Here is a 21,727-nt window from a genome sequence, read left to right as displayed (position 1 = left end):
TATGCAATCATTATATCCGAATCATATTATATATATAAAATTCTTCATATCACGACGGTAACCTGATTAACTCTCCAAAACCCCATTCAATATTTTTAATATATATGTATAGTATTAAACGCGTAGACTCCTTTAAATTTATATATAAATTTTCAGTCAGGGTGAAGTGGTGAACACAGGGGTTAAACCTGAGATCATCAACCTGTAACTCAAATATTATTTGTTTGTTGAATTTATGCTTGTTTATCTTTTCGTAATCTAATAAAAGTCTTCAATACTTTCATATAGTCACCCAATGAACTGTGAACCCTATATATGCATAACATAAGTTGACTGTATTGTCGTACTAGTATCGCCCCCTCCAATCTTTACCAGAAAACATCAGGTCTGTTTATTGTATTTTTCACTCCGTTTATTTGTTTTTGGAGGACAAATCAATAAATCTATCTATCATACATAACCCCAGAATCTATCTTTTCCCACCGTACTATTCTAAATAGGTAAGTATAACAGTATTTTGAATCCATAATCAGTATAACACATGATTACTTTTTCAGAATATTACATCCATTTGTTTTTATTGTTCGGAAAGTAATTAAACTAAATCAGTAAGAAACGTGCCACATGTTTTACTGAACTTAATTATTGTTAGAACTAGCTCCAACTTTTCCGTGCTATGAAAATTGTAAGGTTTCAGTCTAAAGTCGTCTTAAAATTTATCCGGCAAACAATATATGTCTGTTTTCTGTAATATTTGTGTAGGTTGCGTTTATGGATCAATCCGGAGTTGTTTCTGAAGTTTGAAACTTTGCTTATTTTCAAGCGTGTACATACATACATACTGCATCAATACTCATACACAGTAGGCCTACTACATGCGCACTATCTCTAATTGTAATTTTATGTCTTACTTCACCACGACAAAACCAAAATACGATGTAATTTTATCGCATTATTGGATCGTTTTTATTAGGTTGTTGTTCTTGTTGGTATTTTTCCACTGGTTGTTAGTTGTTACCGTATGGGAAAATTTCTTTTCTCATTAACTACTGGATCAATTGCTTTAAAATTCTCAGTGCAATATATTTTATCGCTAGAAGGCTATAACTTTATTAATTTCAAAATTTTCTGTGGGCTCTATGTGATTCGTTTTTTACTACAAAATTTTGTGTGATGAAATCTTTAAAATGAATACAAATTGTTTGTAGCGGTTCCTCAACCTCTCGCGTGCTACTCTCTTGCTCCGCGAAAGTCGGAAGCTTTTTGGATGTAGCTGTACTTTAGAAGGTAGGGTAGACTTCTTCTTCGCATTGCCCTTCTTGTTTCATACGATCATACATTTATCACGATGACAAATCCACCTTCTGTAATAGTGAAAAGTCAATACCTCAATCTTTGTCATTTTACAGAAAAATACAAGTTAAAATTATGAGATGTAACACATCATTATATAGACAGCAGATAGCGAAGTCACTGATCCACAGGTCCATATTTTTTTATTACCCCATAAGTCACGAATTATGGAAAAAGCATATGTTATATCTTTATAACAAGTAATGAACACAGACTCATTACAAAACTGCACGCGATTTATTTGGACGTCTGTTCCTCAACTCAGTTCAGAACAAAAGACCTCTAAAGTCTAAACAGAGAGAAAACAACTTACGACCAGGGTTGTCAGACCCCAGCGATCACAAAAAGCCGAATCAGGACATAAAAAAAGCCAGAAAAAGCCACATAAACCATATCAGGCATAATGAAAATTGAGTTATAGGCCTACAACTATTTTTTGGAAACAGAACGTAAACTGACAAATAACACGCAAAACTATAAAAACGAGGCGATGTTTCCAACCCTGCTTGAACATCTGTCTGAGCAGCTGCAGAAACTGCACTTATTTCTTATTGGGTATGGTTAAGAGTTAAAGTAACAAACAAGGAAATCGATGCTCCAGGAAATCCTAATGTTAAGTAGCTAAGTAGGCTACAGGTAATAGGCTATTGTTCAGTTGTTACACACTAAATATTGTATTTCATATGATTTTATTAATAGACACTAGAATAGACTTGAAAAAGCCAAAAAAACGCCAAAAAGCCAAACGGAAATTCTGACGCCAAACGCGTTTGAAAAAAGCCAAAAATGGCAAACCGGCTTCAATTTCAAAATCAATAGCTTTTGCTATCTTGCTTTCTATAGAAAGCATTGACAAACTGTTTAGTCTTTCTTGTGAGACCGCACACCTCAAGTATGTTTTAATTAGTTTCAGCTTTGAAAAGCTTTTTTCTCCTGATGTAACAGTTATTGGCATCGTTAAATAAATCCTCAACGCAATGAAAACATTAGGAAATGTTGTAAATCTATTGTTTTCTACCAGGTGTTCAAACTTGACATAAGCCTTAATTACTGGCCTTTTCAAGGTGCGATGGCCCAATTTGATAAAATCGGCCCTATACTATAGTTACTAGTATACCAGTATGCAGATACTGGCAGCAATGCTGTTACAACGCTTATGAAAAAACAATTGAACTGTTAATATCTCTCAAGATGTCTTCTTAGAGCCGTTCCCTTTTAGAGGTGCACGAGCCAAAGTGGACGCAAAAGGTTTTATTTCATATATAGAGAACTACTACTTTGCCATATATTCTTTTCCCGCATATATTGGCGTTTGAAAAACAACGAATACGTTTTTTCGCGCGTTTGTTTCATAAACTCGAGTACCAATGTTTATCTCATGTGTAAATTTAACCCTGGTTAAGAAATGTTGGACTAGAAGAGGCATTGAAATCATATGATAGAACAAGCTTCCGACTCCGAACACCGGACTATCAGTACACATTTGTGTGGTCTAGAATCAAAATCAAAATGTCTATAAGACAGCCCCTAAGCGAGTCCCTCACCACACAGACGTTCAATTGGCGGAGTGGACTGTATAACCATACCTCTGTTTATTTAGAAATACTTTCATAGCATTACTACAACACGACGAATTAATACACTACTGATTACATTGCTTAGTAAACTAGAAAAAGAACGAACGCCATTTCAATAATTGAACACCACCATCATGTAAATTGGAAAATAAAGAAAAATTCTGAAAACACGTGTAATATATTCCCATGGCTATTACCAACACATTGATCGAATATTACCTTTCTGCTCAATTGATGAATATAAATTAATATTTTGTTGCCAGTAAACTTGTAAATATATTTGAGCATTGTGCAGTCGGGGATGAAGAGTATTGGGATTCGATATATTGAGCTCGCCATCGCTGAAAGAGTTGAAGAAGAAGCAAATGACACCCACCAACTTCGTATGGACATAGAAGATTAATTCACAATCTACTTGGGCCTGTCTGTTTTACTGCAGTACGCACTGTGCTAGTCAACAATATTTTTGAGGTGACGGGTGACAGACACTACTACGAATGCATCGATCTTGAGTCATCAGAAAAAGTTGTTGCTTCGATTGCAACTGCGAAAATACACTACTTTATGTTTTTATGAACTGTTATCAACATACCGACCTCAATAATTCGATGGACTCAGCAGTAATATTGGTACTTTCCTAGTATGTCTTAAATTTAAACAATGCAGCTTAAAATGTAATAAAATAGACTGACACTCCTGAACTTTCTATATATATATAAGCCATGATTTCTCAATCGAAAGTTGATACTTTTCTAGCTGGAATTTACTCGAATATTATCCAAGTTTCTGTGACCCACATGCCCAGTCATTCATGCTCAAAAATATGAACATGAGGATGAGGATCTAATGACTAACCACAGTGCCGGTAGTCTTTGCGACTGACTTGCAGTGGAATCTGTTATCTAACCATGGAAAAGATTTAGAAGCCTTTCTGGCAGCTCCAACCATGTTTAAGTAATGGAAATTTGAAATCGATCTGTCCAATAGTAGCGGAAAGAAGCGATGTTTCCCAAAAATAACAATCCTTAATTTCAAAACCATCCAAAGATCCTATTTCGTGAGCCAACACCTGAATGTGTACGACATCCGATTTGTTCCATATCACTATTTCATGACCTTTGGCCACTGATTTTCTGATATGCACTTGGCAATTCATGTTATTACAATGATAGGAAACGTGATATATGAAATGCAAAATTTTATTTCAATATTTTTTTAAATTAGGGCAACCTCAAATCAGCAAATAATTATTATTCCAAAATATCAAAATTGAAAAAATATTTAGAAAACAATGGATAATAATAAGTAAACTGAACGTCGAAGCGAGAATACAACTACCGTGAAATAGAGTTTGTTCAGTTGATTTTAATTAAAGAACATAGAAACACATGAATCAAGTTTCAGTACACAGTCCAGGGATATCCAGTAGATAGGCACATATTTGAAGCGGTTATGCGAACTTGGTGTAACTTTGATACACAATTTTTTCATGCTATTGATTGGTAGCAGTAAATTCACAAACAATATATATTTGTGTATTAATCTATTAAATTCTACTAAAGCGGTTTTTTCCCACACTTAAGAATAAAAATTTGTCAATATGGGTGAAATAATCCACGAACGAAATTTTTGTCAAAATGATGATGCGTGATTGATTACGTCATAAATGACGTCACAAAACAATGACTACGAGAGAGGGGTTTATCACTTGATGTCAAACAACTCTATTACCCATGCCGATATTTTCGTTTGGATAAAAAAAAAACGGAATTAATAAGAAAACTAAAACATTACAGACTGATGGAACAACCTGGATAAAACATGCGACACTTTTATTAGGGCCATAAAGTATCCAGAAAATAATTTTCGCAGAAAACAGTTAGTTTCCGTGAACAGAGTTACACGGAATTATGGTTTCTGGCCTGGAACGGGAGTTGATTAATATAAGCCAATATGGGTTTCAAAGGTACTTGAAAATATGCACGTGGAACATTCGAATGAGCAGTATAAAATTATAATGAAATACCAATAATAATAACGAGATTAAAATAAATAAAATGTTGCAAAATTGAGAGAAAGTAATAATTTATAAATTCGTAAAAATATTTGTTTGAGACTATATCAATTGTTTTGTTGTCAAATATTATGGAACTTTTTTATAAGTTCATCATTGCTAATTTTTTGCGAAAAAAAATAGACTTTTTTCTTTGTAAAATGACTTTTGATAATGATTTTTACTAAAATGTCATGTGTTTTGAAATCAATAATGAAAAAGTTAGCTTTAGCCTTATATATGTTATAATATACATGCAAAATCCTCACTTGAAAAACTACGAAAGTAATTTTGTACAGTAATTGCGCTTAATTTTCGAAGTTATGTAGCATTGTTATCTAGGCATTTCGTGTCATGATAAAACATGGTATATATATGACTGCAGTTTAGTCATGAAATATGCTTTATGTGCTTCTAAGCACATGATTTGAAATAAAATAAAAAAAAATACAAAAACAAATTTGCTCTTTACAAAAGCAATTAATTAAATATAACAAAATTTTGACTATTAGGTGCAATTTTTTTTTATTTGATTGCAGTGGGCGGGCAGAATGTTTTTTTTTTCGTTACAGAAGGAGTATCATGTAATGTTCTCTTGCGAGGCACAAAGGTTTTGGGCCAGTAAGGCCTGTTGTAGTCTTAATTTTGGTACCAGAAACGTCTCCACTTTCGATTTTATATATTTATTCTCTGTTGATAATCGTATTGAACTTTACCATTTATGCATGGGATGTAACGTCATCTTTGACGTCATGGGCTGGCACTTCAACACGTGGCACAGTGATGGCGTCCGAGAGAAAGGCGGGCGAAACTGCGATCTTTTCTCCTTCGCTTTCAACTCTCTCGTTTTCGCTTCCAGAACTACAGAAAGATCTCTCGCTTGATTTGCTGTGTCGTCTTCCGAGGTTCATGTCTCCATCTTCTCTCGAAATCTTCTTGTTTTTGTTCTGTGGCTGATGCAACCCCCGTAGAAGATGTACGTTGAAATAGTACTTTTCATGACATTCTTGTCCACAAATGGTGCATTTAAATGGGTCTGATCTGTCGTGACAGCTCATATGCAATGCATGCATGGTGTCGTCTCCGAAAGTGACGTCACAGTGTTGACATGTGCGTCTGTCGTCATCACTGGTGTCCGTTTGGGTACCGAAAGTGTTTCGAAGTTCTGACGACGCCAAACTGGCGATTTTTGAATCTGTCGTATTTGGCGAATTCTATGGAAAAAAAACATTTTTAATTTAAATTTATATCTCTAAAATTTAATCTACTTGCATAACAATTATACAGGTACAATAGAACATAGTAAACATCATTTCTAGTATAGTTAATCAAGGGCATAACAATTTTCCTAAAAACGGGCTTAAATTACTTCGATCTAGGTTTGCGTGAAAGAAAATGACAATAATCCTCCCAATTTTGCAAAGTATATCCTAAACTCTTCTTAAAAACAAATTATGTATAAATAAATAAAGGAAACAAAGATTGTCAAATTAAGCGAGGCATGTTTTTTCTGAACATAACCTTTTCAGTGAGTCACCTGTTACGATATTTAGCCATTTAATCATTTTCGCTTGAACAATCCAGACCGCGCAGATCGACGGATCGCGTGAGAGACGAAAGTTAAATATAAACAAATTGTGGCCGACTATTTATCTTAACCGTCCGCTTTTGTTTCAAAACGAGACCGCATCGCGTGATAGACCTTGGCGTAACTATGACAACGCCCAAAACGTATAGACAATGACTGTTTTGAGATTAATTGATTGGTGTTTCCATTTCTTGTTATCATAAATTATAAAATGTTCTCAAATCAAAAATAAAGAATTATCTAATTCTCAAAATAAAATGTTATACTCAAATCGAATACTGAACGCAATCCTTTTATTTTTACAGTACTTCCATATTTGGTAATTATTATCCCGTCAACGCCTTATTCATCCAAGCCCCCATTCCCATTGCGTGCATTCGAGTAACATTTAATCCGCACCGCACAACAATACTGATGTCACGTTTTTCACCACCGTGTCCAACTCACTCGACTCAATTACAATTGGAATATAGTCGTGAAATCATTGTTTATGGTGGACCAAACATGAACATGGGTTGTTTTTGCACCAACCATTTTTGCCCCGTATTTTTCAACGTAAATTTTTTACCCAAACACTTAACATTTGTTTATATTTCTACGAAACGATAAACATTACACGCTGTGGGAAACAAGGTGGAATTGACAATGTACAAAATCATCCAAAATAAACGACAAATTTTATGTGTTCGTATTTATTAATAAGTTTGTTTCACTTTGATACGATTCGCATATTATTTCGGCTGAACTGCTTTATAAACAAAAGTTATTTTCAAAAACTTCCACACTCTATGAAGCATTAAAATACTTGTGATTATTGTCAATATTTACCTCAATTTCTTCGTTTTCTTTGCCTGGACGTGGAGATTTTGCATTTTCATTTTCCACAGAATTTCTGAAATATAAATATATCACATAAAAATTGGGAAAATTATCAATAGTTTGATTAATTGAAAAAAATTAAAAAAAAAAAATTAGGCGGTAATGGAAGTATAAGTGAAGGATGTGAATATCATTATGTATCATAAATGGCAAACAATTATATGTGTATTTATTTTTAAATAAAATTCGAAAAGAACTAAAACTAAGTTCAAAATAGCTTGAAAGCGATATTTGCATGTGTGTCGTTCCTGTCGCGTGAGAGAACCTTACATTATCGTGACAGCGTGTGTTTTTTTACCGAGAATGTTACATGATTTTCTTACATTGTTTGTTGATGCCCGACTCTCGTTTGGCGACCACGATGGGACGGAAATTTTTGACGTAAGTATAAATCGCACGCCATGTCGATCAAATATGTTAATTTTAATGCATATAAGGCCGACTGTGGATCATGATTATCGCTTACTTCCAGTTAGAGATAAAAATAAATGATTAAATTACGAGAGAATCCGTTTTGATTTGTTCTGTCAAAAATTAAAAATAGCTTATCTATGAAGAAGTAAATTCCACGAATCACTATATGATGTACCGCATATACATTGTCATAAAAATTCCATGCCTTTCTATCGTGTACCATATTCATGTGGTCCATTTTAACTATAATTCCTATATATTATATATTTAGGACAATTTAATTTTAGAATACAAAGAAAAACACTTTTCAAACCCAATTGAAATAATATCTTATACACGAGTTTTTACCATGATATAATTTCTATAATGCTCTAAATTTTCTGCAAGTGTTAAATAAGGACTTTGGGTACAACAAAAAATGTCTAAATAATTTATTTTATTTTTGTTTTTCAAATTCGCCAAATAATTACTAACTCTTTAAATTGCGTTTTTTTGCACTTTTTATAATTCATAAATTGATTGTTATGTAAAACTTAAAAAACTTCGCCGTTTTAAAAAAAAATATGAAGACTTTAGCAATTGGGGGTAAAAATTGTCAATAATGGCCAACTCTAAAATTCTGTGTTGATTTCATCTATATCCTTCTCTCTAAAGATCGCGTGAGACATCTGACCTCAGATTTATCCCTGAGGCCTTACGGTTATCTGTATTTAGTTCCTTCACAATAGACGTGTAAACATCGTTGTCATTGAATAGCAGCTTATCTTGTCTTGTTTATGTAATCAAATCAAGTTTAAAACCATCTATTTTTCGTATAATAAACATGGATTACCAAAAACAGACTACCTCTTCGCACGGAATCTAAAATTTGTCATGAAGTGGGCGGGTATATCCGTATACAATTAAAAATTTAAGCAAACGTGATATACCTTTACAACCATATTTCCGGATGTAAATTCGACAAAACCTCACTATTTATTAATAAAATGGATACAAAAAAGTTGAAAAATATTTTTTTTTAATGAATAAATTTTAGTCTGTACGGGGTACGAACTCACATGATCGCCCCCGTATGACGCAATTCGGGGTAATATGGGTTTCATTCCACTGGGGGCAACTTATTATGACATGTTATTCCTAAAACATCGTATTATTCCTACTAAAGTCTCGAAGATAGACACTAAGTGTTTGTACGTTCTTTTCTTTGCACGAATAATTTATAATTACACGCAGTATTACAATCTTTAGGTGTTTTTAAATAATCTAAATTTATATTTTCAATTTTCCCGATTAAACAGAAATCTCAAAAATTTCCCAAAAATAAAATATGAAAAGTGCTTTTAAAAATAAATTTATATGACGAAAACATCGCGTGTCGTAAGGCGTGACTGTGCATAATAGCATTGTGTATATATACATATACATCGTGAATCAGACACCGCTAATCTTTTCGCTTATCTAACTATCGAAAACAATACGCATTGCAGATACCGCAACCTTGAATTTCGGCACGCAATGTTTTTTTGAGTTTCAAAGATTCACGCACGCTATTATGCCGATGTTTGTTTACGGCAGTTCAAAATGTTACCCGATTTTGGTACTATCATCTAACTAAGTATGATCGTGGTAAAATTGATGCTTAATTTTTCAATGAATTTTTTTCCTTGTTTTTCAGCTAAAATACCATATATAGGAAGAAGATTTACTCCCTCGCATTTTTTATCTACTTCCAGTATAATATAAAAGTGAATAAAATAAATTTCAATACATTCAAGCAAAATGATCATTATTTCTATTTTTCGTTGTTGACTTAACTTCCCAATCATAATTGAAGTATGCATAGTTTTCTATTTAGTACAGATTGTGACTAAATGACAATGTGATTGTGAATGATTGGCATAGCATTTATTGTAAACGTTCTAACATTTCGTGTTTTTGTCAAAATAGTTTGAATTTCGAAAAAAGGGGAATACGTTCATTCAACATCGCGTGCAAAACTCCTAAAACGATTATTTTCCGCGTCATGGATTTCCGATGTTTATGGGTCTATTTACGTTAAAGTCACTCGCCTAATCATCTGTACCTGTCATCTTTAAATCAGAGATGTATTGTATTGTAAAATCTAAGATAAAGCCGGCGTGTAGTTTCAAAAAAGTCCGTAAAATCAAACGTGATTTTCGTGTTTATTTTATTTGCATTTCAGTTCGCCGTAACGAGACTGTATATAAGTTGTTTTTTTGTTTACATTTTTTCAAAATATAACATTGAAATCTTTTTGAAATTGCAGGTTTATTTAAAAGTGTGATTTCATCTTGAAGGATAAGCGGTATGTTGCGTGCAACATCGTCGCGTGCATAGATGTGATGCATCTTGAAGATCGCGTGTGTTTATGTTTATCAGTTGAGCCCTAATGCGAGTCTCGTAAATGTCAAAGCCATGTTAACCCCTTGAGAACAAACAGAGTGTTTGTTTATGAAAAATCAAACTTTTTGTGGCGTGGACAGACAGGAAATTCGTGAAATAATGCGGCATTGGTATTATTGCTATGAATGAAAATGGTGTTATCTATATTAGAATCAATTTTCAACTAGATGGTCGCGTGTAAGACAGGGAGATAACGGAATTGCGCATTCAACATAATTGGGACTTTAAACCGCAAATTGGCTTTATTACAGGAATGGGCGGACCGGTGTGAAAACCCGGTCTGTTGGGACACGCAAACTCAAAACTACTGAAGCGAGATTATGGTTGTACGGATGGGTGATCGGGTTTACTACGCTAGAGCCCCGCTGGATCTAATTATTTTCTGCCTGGTATGTCACCTACGTGAGACGCATTTCATTTCATAAAAAGTCATCATAGCTCACATTAATTCTATAAATTAGTCATCTAAAGGGTGTGTGACATTTTTCGAAAAGCAGGTTCTTTATCTGTATATAACCAAAACGTAAACGAGTTAAAATATACAAAGACTCATTTCATTCAAGTTTCGATTTTTAATAAAAAACAAACAATATTGTATATACGACATATTCGTGATAAGCATAATGTCTATATTAAGACAATATTGCTAAGCAATAGTTTTGGTTTCCGTGACTGGTGGGTACGGTAACACATATCTTGTTTTAATTTATTTACTTATTGATGCGCTCATAAATAAACTTTACATGAAAGAGTATTACAAACAAAAATAAGATGGCGTGCGGGCGGTGAGAATCATCTAAAAACACAGACGGTATCGCTCTCCATCTAAACAATTATTGTCGTGGGCCCGTAATCCGCGATCACGACTCTGGTTTAAGAAGGTGATTACTATATAGCGTGTGAAGACTGTTTTTAAAACTTTGCACTTTTTTTTCTAGCTTTCAGCAAGCGTGGGCAATAGTGTAATTGTCAACAAAAAGCGCGAATTAACGTTAAATTAAGGTTGAAGGAAGCGTCGAAATTTTTGGGCAAAATATTCTCTCGTTTTCGTTAAAATCGTTCAGATTTGTGAGTAATGAAATACCACCCGATAGATGTCTCCCTTCCGCCAACCGCAATATAATTTCGCCCGGGGCAAATCGATTAACGGTGCTGATGCGGCGGAGTTTTGTTTTGGTTGGGAAAAGGCGTTTTGTTTATTCGTTCATTTTTACATGCGATCGCTTCTCACGCGAACTAAAAATTCCTGGTATTTATAAAAAATAAATAACCATAAATCGCGTGCGATTTAACTCCAAAATATGTAATTGAAATTTATAATTGACAGGAGACAGAAGTTCGTCGACATTTTAATCCGATAAAACTTATTTTAAAAATTCTTGTTTATTGTAACAGAGTGTATAATGAAACATCTCATTTTGAAATATTTTTTTTTAACAACAAATTATGATATGTCAGTCATTTTCACCCAAAATACCCCGAGATGACCAAATTTGGTATTGTAAGCGATCACCGTAATCAGATTCATATTACTCAAGTATTTTGGTAAAATTTGGCAGGTACAAAAGTATTGTTTTCTGTTTTTATGTTCATTCATCTTTTCGTTTTGAAAACCGTAAATATCAGTTTTATCTTTGTTTACACACTCATGCATTCACTATTTTGTAAACAAAGAAAGATTGTAAAATTCGCACGCAACCTGAATTTCTTTTCTCTATACTATCATACTTTGGTCAGAATGAAGTTATTTTCGAAAATGGACCGAGTAAAGGTTTTGATTGTTTTATAATCACCAAGGGAGGAAAAGGGAGTAGTTTTTCAATAAATAAATTATGTGAGCTTAAATATTCTACCGTTAACACTTCATTACTTGAAACGCCGAATGAGCCAATGTTTTAGTGGATTAAAAAACGATTGTTTATATTTGGAGTCGCCCATTATATGACTCAATCATTAACAGACACGAAAAATTAATCCTAACAAGGTAGCTAACTATATGGTGCGTCGGGCGTTTGTTGAACTGCCAGGTCATACTTGTACATTCTAAAAAAATTATATTTCTGACATGGTTTAATAAAAAAGTTAATTCTATTTTCACAAAGCCTGTTTTTTCCGTTTCTAATTTGAAAAATGAATACAAATTATTTTTCTTGACGGCGACTTTCCTCTCACGCGAGAGAATAGTTCAAGAGCGCGCCTTCACAAACAAGTGTTCCCAAGGTAGTTTATAATCTTTTGAATTATTCATTCTTAGCAAAAGGAACGGATATTTGTCAAAAACACAATATAAAAACACTTCCTGTGTGTTAATTTGTCTTCCTGGACTAATCACAGAAAGTATAGTTTGATTTATAGCTGAGTGATGTCGAATATATTACTGCTATACGTTTAAAGTTAATTTGTTAATTTAATATTCCCCGAGAAAATAGGTATCTTTTCCTATTTTTTGTACTGAATTACATTAGGAAATTAGACGAGAAAAAAACAAATCGGGATCCCCGTACCACTCGTTGCGTGCGAAGCTTTCGGGTTCACGTAGTTTGTTTATTTTTGTCGAGCTAAATATGTTTACGTAGAAAAATGTCGACTGGTGATTTCATTCACGACTGGCGTTCTCCTTCAACGCGCGTGGATGCTTTCTCTCGCATAAACGCGCATCGAAACTCGTACCGGTACTGTACAGGTTAAGATCGAGTGTTGAGCATGTCACATTTACATTGTATACATTACACCATTATTGTTTCCATGATACGATGTCGCCGCGAATGACATGTGGCTAGAATGGAAGCTAGTCTCACGCGATGCACTTATCAACAAAACCACACACATGCACCTACCTGGTTTTTAATTAACGTTAGTTGATGTTTTGGTCTTGCTACAACAAGATGTATATACCGCGAAATTTTGATACATTTTCTGTGGGCATCGTAAAGTACTTCCGTTGGTAGAATGTGTCAGTCGCGACCATTAACACCATATTTATTAGAATATTGTGTAGTCACGAAGTTTATACAAATTTTTTATATATAGTTAATTCATAAATAAGTGAGTCTAGTAGCAAATTGGACATGGTGACCCTAGGTAATGTTTCATTGGTCGCAGTTTCGAAAGTGAGTGGAACAATTGGTTTTGAACCCAAATTGGACTTGTTTTTGTACAAAATAGAAAATCATGGTCATCACACTTTCTTGTTCTGCCAATTCACAAAAACAGTTACATGACGAAGTTGGAATCTCCTGCCCGGTAGATGACGCTAAAGCGCCCCGCAAACCTCACATTTCGACTCTCGATATTGTATGAAATTTCAAACTAGGTTCTAGCCAAACAAATTATTTTCGTACGAATAACAATTAATTAACCTATTGTAGCGCCATTCATAACTCCCAGTGACGTCATAAAGAGCAGTTGTTTGGCATTTTCGTATTCAAATCATAATGATCTTTATCAGAAAATATAAATATGTTTGTGGAATAAATACGTAAAACGTCAAAGATAATTTGGTTAACGTGTGCACTAATTTGTGAATCATATCATAAGGAAGCCGTGTAAATATCAAATACGGGTAGGCATGTATTACCCTAAGATTAAGCACGATAAAAGATAAACCAATAATTTATAGGGAAATCCAAGAGAGTCAAAACATTTAAATGTGACGTCACGTTAAAAAAATTTTGGAGTTCGTCTGACATTCCAGTTTCGAAGTTGTAAACAAGTACAGCGCTCTTCGAAGTATTTTTCAAAATAACCAAATTCTAATCATAGGAATATCATATGTTCAAATCGAAAGCAAAACAAAAATAATGATATGGAAATAAACATGATATTTATTAATATTATCTAGTGTGAACTTTTATTAATTGGAATATCTATAAAAATAGTTATGACAAGAGCTGGAAGAATCGAGACAAAACAAACCTCTATGTTTTCTCTTGCGATTTGATCTTAATAAAAAAATACGCTGATTTATATAACTATTTCTAACTTTTTTTAATAGGTTACATAATGCTCTTGTTAATGATTTTAATTGGGTTTGGCTTCATTATGTTTCTTATATAATATTTTTAAAAACTTTTCATTAGTTGATATTTTGTTGTTTTTGAGTCGTGGGAGTATTTTATAAATTTGTCTTATACCAATTACCACTTGATGGATAACCGAAGATAACAATCTTTATTAGATAATGACTGGACAGGTCATTTTCCGGAGCGGTCAACTGCAAATATAAAAATCTGCAATTCCCAACAGTCTGGAGAGGATCTCTTTCAGACAAGGAAAACCCCCGGCTTTATAACCCCAAAATGACCAGCCAAGTTATAATAGATTCACGACCAGCGTATTTGTACGCCTAATATTCCGAAGGCAGTATAACTGTCAAAGCTAAAATATGTTTCAACTCCCCTAATGTTATGCACTTTTACCTACTTTAAAACAACAAATTGTTAAGAATTTTGCAACTTTCGTTTGCAGAAAATAAACCAAAAACTGTTTTTATTGAGTGTTCATGATATGGAGTATATGGAATTATATTTGAATCACGTTCCGTCGCGGAAGTGCAGCGACGCTCCTATTGTTTTACCACATTTCAGCGTATGCTAAACATCCTGTTATCTTTGCCTTTTCGAAAATAACAATGGCCTCATATAAACGTTTAATGGATAAACGTGCTGGACGTGGGTACTTGCTCACAATGGAAAGACAAAATGACTTTTCCCATATTTTTTTAATAGAGTTAATAGATTTAGTGTAGATTTTGGAATTAAATGCCGGTATCGGATATGTAAAATTTGGTATTCAAAAGTCACTCGGAAAATATAGCACAAACATGTCGAAATTTAAAATCGCCATTGGGCTAACCTATAGTCAATGCTAATGTTTAGAAAATTTTGTTTTCACGTTTTGTACTGCCGGATATTGAAATACAATGATATTATAACAGCAAATTTCGAACATTGTTTATATTTCTATTCATATCTTCAAAAAGAAAAAAAACACTTTATATTCACCGTCACAATAGGCATAGCGGTTCCTAAACAATATGATAATATGTTTTATGTTTTGTTGCTTTGTTGGGCATTCGTACCCAAGCGACGCAGGCCCTTTGTTGGGGTAACATATATCAACATAACATAACACTATAATAATAAACTGTGGTGTTCCCTTCCGTAGACAGATTCAATTAACTAAACGCAATTTTTGTTATTATTAAAACTCTTCAAAATTGGCTTATCACATAAAAATATCCTTTTCAGTTTGAATTCATTATTGGTTTTTAACTCAGTATTGTGTTGAATTTTTTGTCACAGAGTTGAGAAATCTTACGGTATCACACCATAAACACAAGCCACATAACAGTATCGTTATTGTATATATTTATTATTCTTAACAGCTTTTGTGTTATCTTTAAATCCCTGAAGACAATGTCTTAAACTCTGTATTCAAAAGTGTTTTTGTATCACTTTAAATGGCCGCTTTGACGACGGACGCTTTAAGCATTCTTAAAATTTGTTTACCCCTCGTTGAAAATTGTTTAGAACAAATTCTATGATCGAGTTTGATAGGTACATATTCATCCATGTCCGACGCATGACCGGTGAAATATCATTAGAGGAATAAATGAATTGTTCGTTCGACGTTGTTTGGAAAAGCGACGCCAAACAATTCCGTTCTAAGCCCTTATCACAATTCCCATTATTATTTCTATTTGGTTGCTAATTTTAAAGTTGACAATCGTTACGAACAAGTGTCTTTGTTATGGCTGAAATGTCATGACGCACAAGCTGAAGGCTTTTCTATTCGGCGTTAGCTTGAAATACACTCCTCTAGAAAACTTGGCAGATATATTTATGAAATTATACCAAAAAACTAACATTATAATAAAAAGGGTTCTTACGAACAATTCTTATATTCAAATGAATAAACAGTAAGGTGACATTTTTTTAAATAATTTGATATGAATGTAACAGCCTCTATAACAAAAATTTTTTTTATTTTATAAAATATTATTTATATCCTTACCAAATAGATATGATCCATTATTTAGGTTGTCGTGTGTCATTGCATTAAATGCTTTTTCGTGATTTCTTTTTCAATGCGTGTATTGTGATGACAAAACACGTGATTTATCACGTCGTTGTGCTATTTGTCACAAAAGATTTTGCAGCAAATCGTTTAAATAAATACACTACATTTTTGTTTCATTTCAACTAAGCTAGAACGGGACCGACAAGTTTATTTCATTATACCACATCGTGCAGGACACAACATGGACGTATGTACTGCGTTATCAGTGATTCAAATTTTATACAAGGCCTTGACTGCAAAAACAAGCGACGCTTAGTGGTATATTGGTGGTGAATAAGCAAAGCCGTGTAATATTTATGTTGTCCAAACTGGACACGAATTGGACGCTAGCCATTACGTTTGTGGTGATTGCATTATATTACAAATCGTTTCCTACGTGTTGTCCATAACACGAGCACAGAAAGTCGTGATAAAATTTGGCATGATTTCATCATTGCTCATTATAACGTAAGAATGCTTTCAGAGTACATGAAAAATAAGTGAATTTAAAAAGAAAATATATACATATCAGTATGAATTTTAATTTATTAAATAGCTGAATACATTAATTAAGTTATGTCATTACTTAATAGGTAGGATAAATAATTATGTAAAATTATGCAATTTGTATTTATTATGTTATGACAAATATAGGAACGATTTTTTATTTTTCGAGCTGTTAGAAAGTTGCGTGTTGCATGTCAGGTCACTGATGTGCAACACGTGTAATCTGTACATTTTGTGTGAATTTCTCACATTTACATCAATTAATAAATCTTACACCACCGAATCAAAAATTACTACATTACGTGTAAAGATACCGCAAGGTTCATTAAAATCTGTGAAAATCACCAAATTTGAACATAAAAACTAATAGAAAGTCGACTCGATTTGTGGAAACGCAAAACCACCGTTAAAATACCAAACCCATAAGCGAAATGCGACCTCAGAAAACCAAAAACAATGTAGTAGCGCAAATAAATAGCTATTTGGTTATATTTACCACCTGTTGCGTGTTAAGTAAAGGGTAAATCATTTATAACGTTCATTCTATATTGATATTACTATTAATCATATACAATATCTGGCAACCTTGTTTAAAAACAAATTTTCATTTGTCATTATCACCATAAACAAATATAAGTAGTTTAAATTGAGAATTTCTCCTTACTGAATTTGGTGTAAAGCAAAACGACCAACCGGAAACATTTCAGTTCGTACACTTCCTGAATATCAATATTATGTACTGCCAAGTGTAAAGTATATAATATTCGTACATAAAATGTGTTATATATGGACATCCCATCTTTGGTAAGATATAAAATAAATTTATGATTTTGAACGGGGAATGCATCACGTAAACACCTTGTTTACGACTTATCCTAAATCGATTATTTATTATTTTTATTATGTCCAAACTTGAACAGTATATAATATACACGCCATATCCCAGGGTCAAATTAAATTTGGTATAAATTAACAATTGTCAATATGTTTTTTTTGTTTTGTTTCATAAGTTTTATTATTATGATAAGTTATATTACAATAAGGAAAAGAAAGTTGTTTTTCAAAATTTCGAGAAATTTGTCGATTCACAAGTGGAAATTTGTGACAAATAAGTTATTTGAAAATGCCGAAAACAACTAGGATTTGAATTGAAATATACGAAAAGACACTTGTGTGTAATAAGATAACAAAACCCACAAAATAGTTCTTCAAGTAGTTTTTTACAAATGAGATTAAAAAATTACAAAAAAAATGCAGTCGTGACTTATTTTTCACGTTATTCACCAAGAGCGAACCTAAATAAACTCAAGTTATTATAAGAACGTATAAGACACGACTAAATGACCATTGGTCATTTATTATTTGATCATATGCCAGGCACGGTGAACGCTCAGGGGAAAATAACATTACTAATTACCGAACTTTAAATTAAACAAAAAACCGTAGGTGTTTTCTTCTAACTTACATATTTAATCCGATGAAAATTATTGGCAATACGTAGAAATTTGTATATATTAGTCGGTCATACGGGGGTTTTAGTTTTTCGAAAAACTTGTCTAAATATATTGAATTTTTAAATAAGATTTACTTCGTTCGAACGATTTTTGAAAATTGTTATTTTGAAAACGTTACAGGTCAGTACCTATTTCAAAATTTTAAAATTTAAAAAATAACTAACAGGTCGACGATGATTACATAGAAGCACGGTTGGTTACTAGTGCTCACGTAACAAAAAAGTACCAAAAACAATGTCATCATCATTACGAAATAATAATGAAATCATATTGTATTTGTAATAATAAATCGTTGTGAAATAACAAACAATATTAATCTTAAATTTAGGATGGGCCAAACTTGAGCGCTAATAACGTATCAAATTTATCCTTGTGTCACTTTTGATTTTATAATATTAAATAGTTATAACATTTGTGGTTTGAGTCAATTTCTCCTTCTCTTATCAAAACTTGAATTTTTTGTGATTTCACCGAAAAAATCCGATTTCGAAAGCAAATATCATGATTATTGTCTTAAAAATGTTGAATTATAAAGGATTACGTGATTTGAGACAAAAGTCGTGCCTTTGAGTGCTTTACTTCGGATTATTAAAAAGAAAGAAAAATGAAACAATTTTGTAAACATTGATTTCAGTTATCAAATCCAAAAATTGTTAACTTTTATTACCGGTTTTCGACGGCAGAGTCAACGTTAGAAGATTTTGGGCCGAGCATATTGCAGCATTCAAACAGAGACATAAATAATCAGATACCAATCGGGTAACATCGAAATTGGGAAAAACCTAGTCGACGATGTTGTTTTTGTTTTTAGTCTTAAATAATAGATGAGTAATATTTTCGGCCGATGTGGGTAAGGTCATAGTTTTTCTTTCCGACCATGTCCGGCCAAGATCAAAACGTGAATAAATATGAAACTCAACTTTAGTTCACACTTGGTCCATATAAAAGAAAAAGGAGTCCAAATTATTGTATAAATAGTAAAAAATATGTTTTTCGTCAACAAGTTATTTACAGAGTGTGGATGAAAGCTAGGTCCAGACAATTGATCAAGCTTAATTCATGGATGATTACAAGGAGAAAAAAGCGTGGCCCATACATATGTTACATTTGAACGAGAATACGCAAACCCACATAGAACTCGAGTTGGTAATTTGATAAACAATTGATGATTTTGAGACCAATAATTTACCTCCCTCGTCCTACGCGTCAAAACAATTTTCTATTAGACACAGGCCAGGGAAGTCAAAAGACATTGACGTAATTGTTGTCATAGCAACGGCACGTATTTGATCCAACAGTTTGCTACTATCGCCTACTGTATTTTATTATAAAAACAATTTTGTATATGAAAAAGTTCAGACTTCAAAACTTCTACAGTTTTTGAATGAAAATGAGCTATGTAGCATAAGAAAAACGAATATTTATAAGATAATTGATGCCCCATATTACTATTGAATCATATTAATTTTGTCTGAAAAGTCTTCGATAAGTGAAAACAATTTTGACACAACTGCAAGGTGAAAGCGGTTAGACTCTCTTATCAACTCAACTTCTGGTATCTTCAACATCTTTAACATGTGTTCAACCACCAACTTGGTGGCGTTTCAAGGTCATAATATCAGATTTTAGCAAAGTATAGCCAATAAAACATTAAATAAAATCGAATAAAGTCACAAAGCAAAGTTTGTCTTTAAAAGTATGCGGGTGGATCTTTTAACGATCAGAATACTTCATAGGCCAGATAGAAGGAGGAGATATTAAACTCAGAGCAAATCGTTTTAATACGTATTATAACTTATAAGAAACGATGTTACTTGATAATGTGAGGCGGTACATGTATATGTAATGGTAAACACGCAGCCTGTGTTATATATCTGTCATTACTGTGTGTGTGTTTTGGTGGTGTCTATAAATACAAATTGCTTCTTAGCAATAAACAATGTGGTCGCCTTGCTGATAGACAAACGATGAGCAGACAGACCAACAGGCCGACTGGAACTTTCATTTATGAAGATGAGTGTTCATCCAATTAAAATAGAAATTGTTCATACCATTTTTGTTCTATTTAAGCTAGAAATATGACCGAATTAAACATTGGCATAATCCAAAAATGAATTGCCGGATTCGAAAAAAAAATTGTTTCCAACCACCTCCCGTAAAAATATAGCAGGAAACACAAGGTGGTCTTAGAACGAAAGATTAAAAAAAAATTCGAGGTATATTTTTCAAGATCCGAATGCCGAGAAACTGATATAATTAACAGTTACATAATCAAAATAAAAAATTTAATTGTGTCGGTATCGAATACGCTGTTATACACAACATAATGTTATAACAAGCTTATGATTTATTTTAAGTTCATAAATGCGATCGCACGCAAATATTTTGTTATTTTGAACTATATAATCGGGCTGTTCAATTTATTCTTAGATACACAAAATACTCCATTGCTCATTTATCCTGACGTTATATAAGATAAAAAAAAATTGGGAGTTATTTCAATTTAGATTCTAATTTAAAAAATCTTTAGTTTTATTATTGAAATAAACGACTATATTTGTGTGTGCAGATGTAAACCAAATTTTGGAACAAACCCAAGTAAAGCAACCGCCATTTCCTTTCCTTCCCGGAATACACCATAATAAATATCCTAATTGGGTTGCGTAATACCCCAATTAAACTAAATTAAATTAATTTTTTGAAATGTGACTGTTGTATAACAAACAGCATATGACGCTATCGTATAAAAACCCATCCCACCCACAGACACATACATATACAATTTTTCGAAAAACAAAAAAAAATATGAATATAAAATCACATTTGAAAATATTTTGCTCGCGTATGCCACCAAAAGAAACGTAAACATTTTGTTCTTTTTTTACAGTATGCAGAAAAACACAAGTCGACACAAATGTCATTTCAATTATACAGTATTGCATTCCAACTTGTATTCGTCAGTTTATTTTATTATTATAAAACGTTACTAAACTAATATTAACTGTGCAATGCTCAATTCCCTCATGACTATACCACTGGTAAGCCCATATGTCGAGTATGTTAGCGCAAGTACATAAACATGTAAACGACAGGGCAACACGGCCGATTTGGCGGGATGTCGCATTCGCAAACGTAATAATAAATTGGACCGGATGGCTTGACCAAAGTTACCCTTTTACTTTTATTTAAATTTCATTTTTGAGCTACTATTTTGAGTTATGATATTTATGTAAACATGTATGAAATTGTCGATTATCTTTTTAAAATACAATGGGGATATCATCCCTCAAGCTTACACTTGAATTTGCATTAACGTAACATTGTATATAGTCACTGGGGACTGAAATCTAAATTCCGT

General features: G+C 32.9%; 1 protein-coding gene across 2 annotated transcripts in view; it reads right to left on the bottom strand.

Moving 5' to 3' along the window:
* Positions 1-4,113: 4,113 nt before the first annotated feature.
* LOC120337500 (uncharacterized) overlaps positions 4,114-21,727 on the bottom strand; it is a 39,574-nt gene continuing 21,960 nt past the window's right edge. For both annotated transcript variants that reach the window (XM_039405293.2, XM_039405294.2), the window contains exons 12-13: positions 7,400-7,463; positions 4,114-6,197 (exon numbers count right to left, since the gene is read on the bottom strand). In XM_039405293.2, the coding sequence (XP_039261227.2) occupies positions 5,703-6,197; positions 7,400-7,463 (559 nt within the window). In that variant the 3' untranslated portion in view covers positions 4,114-5,702. The remainder of the gene's footprint in view (positions 6,198-7,399; positions 7,464-21,727) is intronic.

Source organism: Styela clava, chromosome 10 (assembly GCF_964204865.1).
Source record: "Styela clava chromosome 10, kaStyClav1.hap1.2, whole genome shotgun sequence".
Classification (NCBI taxonomy): domain Eukaryota; kingdom Metazoa; phylum Chordata; class Ascidiacea; order Stolidobranchia; family Styelidae; genus Styela; species Styela clava.
This window is presented reverse-complemented; position numbering and strand designations above follow the sequence as displayed.